Raw genomic sequence first — 8,884 nt, 5'->3', positions numbered from 1 at the left:
ATTTTCAGGTTTTGTTGATCTTATCTGCATTATACTGGTTTCCTGGACTGCAGGCTAATTTTAGCAAACAACTTTGGTCTACTATAGGAAGAAAAGGGTGTTGCCGTAACTATTGTTGAGGCACAGGAGGTTGGAAATATCCAATGCAGTTTTAGAGAGATATTAAGAGGGATCAACAAAGCCATTTGCCAGTCCAAAATACCCTTCTGGAATAAATGCACCTCTGGAAGTGTTGGAAAACACTTCTCATTACCCACAGCCAGCAGAGATGCTAGTTGGAGAAATCTAATTGGACTGTGGGTTTTCATCAATCACAGCATCCCCTGTATATTTATTTAAAAGATACCTTGAAATGTTGAGCAAAAGAGAAAGGAAGAAACAATAGAAATAAAAATGTTGGAAAGAATAATGGATGGTCTTCCTTGGCATAAGGAACAAAACTAGAATTATGGAAGCTTGCCTTACCTTGGCAGTGTTTGCATGACATTGTTACTAGGTTAAGTCTTTTTCTGATTTTACGTAAAATATTGATCCATAAAACTAATGGGCTGAGTAATCCACACACATAATTTCAAGCCAATTTTCAACATCAGAAATAAATGACAAAGCACGGCTTGATTTGTTTCAGTCAAAATCAGCAAAAGTCTCAGAGAAGTTATTGATTTATTTCATTTCCAGGCCAGTGATGTTTGCTATTCTCACTGGCTTAGATTAACAAGACGCAAGAATACAATTAAAACTATTCTAAAAATAACATTAACCAAAATTGTAATCGAGAACAGCAATGATTCTAAACTGATTCCCTCTGGTTCTGCAAGTTCTCTTTAACGGAAGGGTCAGAGATAATCCCTTTTTAATATGCAAGCTGATCACACCTAAGGAAAAAACAAGTATCCTATCTGAATATCCGTCAGGTGTCCCTGTGGCTTCAGAGAACATCGGGATACCTTGAGCTTTTGAAAGTCTTGTCACAGTGGAAAGGAACAAATAAAACTGCTGCCTTTCTGGCATGGGCTCATGAACTCCTTGTGGTTTCCAGAAAGGAGGTTGAAGGGGACAGTACTGGACAACCATTTGTCTGAAATGGTATAGGGTTTCCGGCCTGAGCAGAGGGTTGGACTAGATGACCTATCATCATCATCATCATCATCATCATCATCATTATTATTATTATCTCCAAGGTCCTTTCCAACTTTATGATTATGATTAGTACGGGAGTGAGTAGAAAAGCAGCCAATTTACAAGAGTCCCAGGATTAATAATAATAATAATAATAATAATAATAATAATAATAATAATAATAATAATAATAATAATAATAGATAAGTTAGAAGGGACCTTGGAGGTCATCTAGTCCAACCCCCTGCTCAGGCAGGAAACCCTATACCATTTCAGACAAATGGCTGTCTAGTCTCTTCTTAAAAACTTCCAGTGTTGGAGCATCCACAGCTTCTGGAGGCAGGTTGTTCCACTGGTTGATTGTTCTCACTGTTCATCAGATGACAAGAGCAATGACTATTGTTGAAGCCAAAACTGTAGAGTAATATTAAAGGGATGGGACTTTGCATGAACGTCCCAAAGAAGTCTCTGGAGATTCTTCAGCTTCTTGGATGAGAAGTGAAACATCTTCAAAGAAAAACAAGAAAGCCCAGCTGCCTCTTGAAAAAGCACCTTTGGGACTTCACAGACCTCCTGACGTCCAAGCCGCACTCGAGAACTACAACTCCCATCAACGAGGGAAAAATTGCGCCCATTTCACCTTCGGACAGCAATTCCCAGAGTGCACCGCTCGGCAGGCGCACCGCCTCTTTTCCTCCTTTTCGCTCCACGGCGCCCTTCGTGGTAAGGCCGACGTGATTTAAACCAAGGACTACCACTCCCGCCATGCACCCGCCCCTCCCCGAGCCTCTAGGCATCATGGGGATTGTATTGCATCCCGTTCTCTGGGCTCTATGGAAAAAGAAGCGGGCGGCCACGGGAAAGAACTACAACAACCACCATCAAACGAGCGCCGCCGGAGAAGGGAGGGCGCCGTGGGCGCACGCGCAGATGCCGTTGAGGAGGCGGAGAAGGACGTGTACGTCGCGCGAGTAGGGAAAGGGACGGGGGTTTGGAGAAAAGGGGTTTAAGGGCGGTAGGCGGGCGGGCGGGAGGATCCCCCTCAGCGGAGACCTCCGTAGAGGGACTCGGGGTGCTTTTCTGGGGTCGCTTCTCGAGCGTCGGGAAGGGTGGTCGGGTGCTGTGACAAGCAAAGGATTGGGGTGGGGGGCTTCCAAGGCTTGCCACAGCACGTGTCACTGGCAACACTGGCTGAGGATGATGGGGGTTGTAGTCTGGAAAGGGCAAGTTGGGATGTGAGGAAACATAGAAAGTCTGTGCAGGTAGTTGTGGTGGGTGTGGATATATTCCTATCCTATCCTATCCTATCCTATCCTATCCTATCCTATCCTATCCTATCTATCTATCTATCTATCTATCTATCTATCTATCTATCTATCTATCTATCTATCTATCTATCTATCTATCTATCTATCTATCTATCTATCTATCTATCTATCTATCCTATATCTATATCTATATCTATATCTATCTTATTATTTGTTTATTCTATCTAATCTATCCAGTCTATTTATCTTACTATTTGTTTATTCTATCTATCTGTCTGTCTGTCTATTCCTTCTTACTATTTATTTATTCATTCATCATTTATTCATTTATTAATTATCTAATCCTTCTGTCTCTCCATAGGAACATCACCGCAGTACTAGGTGGCCAAAGCCACCCACCTGGTCCACCTGTGTGCCAAGATGACTCTTTTCCACTTTGGGAATTGTTTTGCCCTGGCCTATTTCCCCTATTTTATCACCTATAAATGCAGCGGCCTGTGAGTGCCTTTCTTATTTGGAAGAGGGGTATGGGTGCGTATTATATGCTGGTGGTGAATGCGAGATAGAATTTGGGGCTGTTCGCAATATCTGGGCTACACTGTAGTTCAGAGACAGTCTCTAAACCAGTGTTTCTCAATTCTGGCAACTTTAAACTGTGTGAATTTCTACTACCTGAACTCCCCATCTAAAGGTGAAAAGTTGAAAAGCACTGCAGTCTCCTTTATGGTATTTTTGTGGCTCAATTTTAATTGTCAAGTCTATCAACATTTTTTTTACCTTTTACATGGCTGGCTGGGGAATTTTGGGAATTGAAGTACACACATTTATAAAAGTTGCCAAGGTTGAGAATGCTTTAAATGTTTCTTTGAGAGCCTGGGAGTTTACACAGGGTTTCAGCCCCTGAAAACCCTGTAATGTTTTTCAGGATAGTGCAGCAGCATTTTGATTCATTGATGGATCAGTATTCATTATAATTACCAGTGTAATGCTGTGCAAAATTAGAGATTTTGTCCAAGGCCTGATTGTGCTGTCTCTCTTTTGCAGGTCAGAATATAATGCCTTCTGGCGATGTGTGCAAGCAGGAGCTACCTACCTCTTTGTCCAGCTATGCAAGGTATGGGTTAACACTCTTTGCTGAAGGAGGGATGAAGGACTGAATGAGAATCTGGGTGCAAAAATATGAGGCCTGTAATGGCAAAAAGTTGTGATGGATTATTCTCTTTCTGTCTTTTACAGATGCTGTTTTTAGCTACATTCTTTCCAACTTGGGAGGGTGGTGCAGGAGCTTATGATTTTGTTGGAGTAAGTGTGGCAGTTGGCAAGCAAGGAAGAGTCTAAAGTTGTCATTTTGTGTACTGCCAGGTGCTCAAGAGGCTGATGTATTTACAAAACAAAAATCCAAAGGACAGTGATTAATTTTTCCTGGTAGATTTTTCTATGTACATTGCCATTCTTTAATATAAATCTTGGGAGTTTGGCGATCCTGTGGGGGCTGGAGCCATTTTTGAAACTGAAATTTCTATTTTCCTTTGGGGGAACCTATGCCCAAAAACGTTAACATCCTCATCTTTGCTATGTAAAATGCTCAAGGCGGCAGAAAGTTTTATTAAATAACTACCTTCCTAAGTAAAACCATCTTCCTGAGAGAAACACTTTTTGAGCATAGAGTAATTTGGGGTTTGAGTACATTGCATGGACAGGTGGAAGTGAGTACATTTTGCAAATCTGCAGCACTGTAATCTCACTTCCATTAGCAAATAATTGTGTAAGTTGTTGGAACATAAGTCTGAATATTGGCTGCTACTGCCTGTAGATCCTGTTCAGGGACCTAACTGAATGCTCTTTGGGTGCACACTACTTTGTTGGGTTTGAGATTTGTGTGTGGGTGTGTGTGAACCTTTGGAGTTGAAACATGGAGATTGCTTGTCCATTTCTGAGCTTTGTCTTGTGCTTCAGGAGTTCATGAAAGCTACTGTAGACTTGGCTGACTTGGTGGGTCTACACCTGGTGATGTCCCGGAATGCAGGAAAAGGGGAATATAAGATCATGGTAGCTGCGTTGGGATGGGCCACGGCAGAACTCATCATGTCTCGGTGAGTTGGGATTACCTAAAGGGGTTCACTGTTCAGAAGAGGGGTGGGAGAAACCAGACCCACATTTTTGATTGCTGGCTCAACAGTGCAGCTTGCAAGGCTGCTGTGCAAAGCTTTGTGTCCCTCTCTTTATGATGTGTCTCATCCTGATTGCCTTCATACTTCCGACAGATGCATCCCACTGTGGGTGGGAGCTCGCGGCATTGAGTTCGATTGGAAATACATTCAGATGAGTATTGATTCCAACATCAGCCTGGTAAGTGTTAATTTTCTCCCTGTTTTCGGTTGAGCTCTAAAATAATACCTCACATGACAGGATTAAATTACTGAGGACTAGGAATGTGTAAGAAGTTTTTGTTTGTTTAGTAAGGTTTTGGAGGGCAATGTATGGAGATTTGCCTCCCCACTATATACATTTTGATTGGACGTTCAGTTAAAAATATCAATCAGTTCATTAAATTTTCATGTGAAAGAGTAAAATAATATTTCACAGACAGGATGTTCATATACTTTTGTGCGTTTACTAGAATTTAATTTTAAAACACTATCTCCTGAAGATAGATATAGATATATATATTTCAAATTAAAAGACTCCATTGTCTGGCTTCTGTAACAGAGAGATCGTTCTGTAAGTGAGATCATTCTACGAATGTGGAACTTTCTGTAATGAAACATGACTCCAGTAAAGAATTCCCCAAACTTTTTCTTTGATGGAAGAAAATGTTTAAGGCAGTGTTTCTCAACTTGGAAGATGTGTGGACTTCAGTTCCCAGAATTCCCCAGCCAACCAGTTTGGGAGTTGAAGTCCACACATCTTCAAGTTTCTAATGCTGAGAAACATTGCTGTAAGGAATAGGGTTTCGCCCCCAAGAGCTAAAATGGAAACTGAGTGAACTTGGGGGCCAGGAAAGCACCAAGAGGAAACCTGAACTTAGAGGGCACTGCAAAGAAGAAAGAGGAATAAGGGCTGAGCTGGCTAGCTAGCTAGCATTGGAAGAAACATATTGGAATTTTATAATGAGCCTTGGTGGAGCAGTGGGCTAATGCCTCCTTAGGTAACACCAGCTGCCTGCAATTAGTGCAGGTTCGCATCCCGCCAGGCTCAAGGTTGACTTAGCCTTCCATCCTTCCGAGGTAGGTAAAATGAGGACCCAGATTGTTGGGGGCAATAAGCTGACTTTGTAATAATGCCGCTTGGGGTGTGTGTGAAAGCCCTAATAAGCAGGCATATACATAGAATGAAGGCTACTGCTAAGCTTGTAAGCCGCCCTGAGTCTTCGGAGAAGGGCGGGATATAAATGGAATTAAAATAAAAATAAAATAAATAATGCAGTGTTTTATAAGTCCCATTTGACTTGAATGTCAGATGTTCTGCTTGTCAGTTAGGTTTTAGAAAGCATTTAGGAATCTTTCCTTATCTCTCCTTTTGTGTCCCTACAGGTTCATTACATTGCCACTGCTGCTCTGGTGTGGATGTTCACCCGCTATGATTTACCCAAACATTACCGACTGCCTCTTACTTTTCTCCTGGGTGTCAGTGTCTACAAAGCCTTCTTTATGGAGTGAGTGCTCTTGGTGGAATTAAGGTGGCAAAGGGAGGTTATGGGGCTGGAGAGAAAACCTTGGGAACTTCCAGGTTCTTTGGTTCAAACCCTTGTTTCCCCTTTCACTTATTTTCTGTACAAAAATCTTTTCCCCCCCCCAGAACTGAGTAGCCTTTTTGTATGAGTGAGGAATTGAAGCCTCTCACATCCTCACCATGGCTCCTTTCTTTTAAAATTCCTCTTCTCCTTCTTCAAAGAATCAAGACTTTCCTTTGTTCAAATGCTTGGAGAACTTTCCCATCTCCGTATTTGTGCTAGGTCAAAAAAAAAGTAAAAATGGGGGTGGTGGGGTTGTGATCAAAACCACCATTTTGACTTTTTTTTACCCTCCCCCCCCAGTGTACGCCCCTCTCTGTGGCTACATTTGGTTGCATTCATCCAACACTAAAAGCCATCATGTCGGCTTGTTGGGTCTTTATATGACAAACTCAACCATTGTTTTTATAAAGGAGAGTTATTAGCTGACCATATGCGTGATGATTCACAGTATCTTGGTTCTGCGTGATGTACAAATCAAGCTTGGGATATTGATGTAATAGTGGGTTGTTGTTTTTTTTGCCAGACTTAAAATCTCAGCCTCACCTACTTCTCTCTGCTTTTCTAGATCGTTTGTGCACGTCTTTCTCCTGGGTAGCTGGACTGCACTTCTGGTGAAAGCCGTGATCACAGGCCTCCTTTCCTTCAGCTCCCTGGCTCTCTTCGTCACCCTGGTACACAGTAACTGAAGCTCCACCACTTGTTATTCCAACTTGGGAGGCCTCGTCTTTGTACGTCTTAAGATCGCTCAGCTATGGATTCTGTTTGCAAAGGTGTGCAGGCCTTTTGCACCGCCTTCCAGTTGCAAGATCGGCTCCAGTTATGATCACGGTGGCATTCCAAGAATGATGCTAATTTAAAAAGTATTATTTATACTTTGCCCAGTTTGAATTCATGTGGCTGTTCTCTACATGTTTTTATTACACTGTGATGGTGTTTAGGCAACCCACTAAGCCAACAAGACCGATACCACTCAACCAACAAGTATACACAGTAATTTCATATTCCTGTCCTGTTCAATCTTAGTTGTATTGTCTCGGCATCCATAGCCAGCCAGAATAACATCAAAATGACAACACGTCATAAGATCATCACACACAAGGTAACACGTATTATTGTAGCACTGGATGCAAGTACATCCATCGTATTACAGGCTCCATCATTTGCATCATGATGTACCCCTGGCACCCTTCCCTCGTAGAAATTGCTGCTGTATTATCTGATCTAAAACTGGATGGGGTTTGGAGAAGCTCAAAGGTTAAAAGCCACAATGAATTGGAATAATAATGTTTGCACTGCAGAGGTTATTTAGGCTTTGGTTTGCAGTTAAAGCCATATGTAGCTGGGGATAAAATGGCACAATTAAAATTGGGGTTTTCATGATTTGGCCTGTCATGGGGATAATAATAAGGCGGGTCTAAAACTGGATGGGGTTTGGAGAAGCTCAAAGCTTAAAAGCCACAATGAATTGGAATAATGTTTGCACTGCATTTGAAGCAGAGGTTATGTAGGCTTTGGTTTGCAGTTAAAGCCATATGTAGCTGGGGATAAAATGGCACAATTAAAATTCGGGTTTTCATGATTTGGCCTGTCATGGGGATAATAATAAGGCGGGTCTTGATTTTTCTTCCTGATTCAGCAACTGTGCATGGATGCTGCCTTTGCTAAAGGCCCACGGGATTTTCATGGACAGGGTTTTCAAGGCAGGGTTTTTCATGGACAGTTAGCCATCTTCTTAGAGATCCCTCTTCTCTGCATGACTCTTGGTAGTTGGAGAGTTCTCACTCTGCAAACCATTTTTATTTTGTTCAGGGCATATGAAGAGTTGCTGGCTGCATTTAGGGAGGGTTATGGTGACACTCTTTGGAAACCTCTCTAGAATGTTTTTCAAGTCCACCTGCATAGCTATCTAATTGTCCTCCCTACTTGTAAAACAAGGGAAGCAGAAAGATTCATTTTTGTCCCAGGGCATATATAACACTTATCATTTTTTGGATAATAATAATTGACAAGTATCGGCAAGTACAGTTACATGAAGTATACCAGTGCAAAGTGGTTAAGTCTGACTCTGAGGGGTGTTTTCTTCTGCAGGAACTGAGTTCTTAAAAGCCATCAAATGAGACTTTGTGGGCACGGCAATCCTTCCCTTTAATTCAACCTTATAGCTACCGCCACATTGGTGAGCAACATGGAAGGGTCATTCTCTTTATTCGTAGGATGGCTAGCCACGGAGGAAGGGAAATTTCTCACAAGAACAGGAGGTGGTTTGTGGTGGCGGTTGATCAATCTGTTTGTTAACTGGCAACGATTTCAAAATAACATCCTTACGCAAAGAACAAAATTATTTACTTGCATCACAAAGTATGATGCAAGTATATAAATCATGTTGCATGATGCCATCAAGAGGCATGTATCATAATCTTTTTTCTTACTGCAGCCCGTTGTACTGTAGGGTAATCAGAATTTGAAGGAATGGAGAACATGTGTATGTGACTTCATTGTCTGGTTATCTTGAACTGAGACTGCCTGTGTATGAATTCCTCTGCTTTCCTTTCATCTACTGTGTGAAAGGTCTGTAAACTTTATGCTTCAGGAATCACCAATCCAAGGAGACCAAATCAGGCAGAAGTTGAACGTGATGCTAGTGTGCCATTGCATATTTTATATAATTTTTTTTAAAAATTCTGCTTTTCTTATGGAGAAAGCAAAGGAAGGCAAACCACCCACCTTTGTTTCTTCCTTGAGATCATATTGCTTTTTTTGC

General features: G+C 41.8%; 1 protein-coding gene across 5 annotated transcripts in view; it reads left to right on the top strand.

Moving 5' to 3' along the window:
* The first annotated feature begins 1,964 nt into the window (after positions 1-1,964).
* The window catches only part of TMEM147 (transmembrane protein 147), a 44,823-nt gene continuing 37,903 nt past the window's right edge, over positions 1,965-8,884 (top strand). For 3 of the 5 annotated variants that reach the window (XM_081335026.1, XM_081335025.1, XM_081335028.1), the window contains exons 1-8: positions 1,965-2,090; positions 2,749-2,884; positions 3,432-3,501; positions 3,624-3,689; positions 4,344-4,480; positions 4,652-4,736; positions 5,921-6,042; positions 6,689-6,983. In XM_081335026.1, coding sequence (XP_081191152.1) covers positions 2,808-2,884; positions 3,432-3,501; positions 3,624-3,689; positions 4,344-4,480; positions 4,652-4,736; positions 5,921-6,042; positions 6,689-6,809 — 678 coding nt within the window. In that variant the 5' untranslated portion in view covers positions 1,965-2,090; positions 2,749-2,807 and the 3' untranslated portion in view covers positions 6,810-6,983. Of the gene's footprint in view, positions 2,091-2,748; positions 2,885-3,431; positions 3,502-3,623; positions 3,690-4,343; positions 4,481-4,651; positions 4,737-5,920; positions 6,043-6,688; positions 7,378-7,570; positions 7,623-8,884 lie in introns of those variants that run through there. The other 2 variants (XM_081335027.1, XM_081335024.1) reach the window with 2 other exon arrangements.

Source organism: Vipera berus, assembly GCF_964194415.1.
Source record: "Vipera berus genome assembly, chromosome: 9".
Classification (NCBI taxonomy): domain Eukaryota; kingdom Metazoa; phylum Chordata; class Lepidosauria; order Squamata; family Viperidae; genus Vipera; species Vipera berus.
The sequence above is the reverse complement of the archived record's forward strand: the minus strand, read 5'-3'. Positions and strand labels throughout refer to the sequence as shown.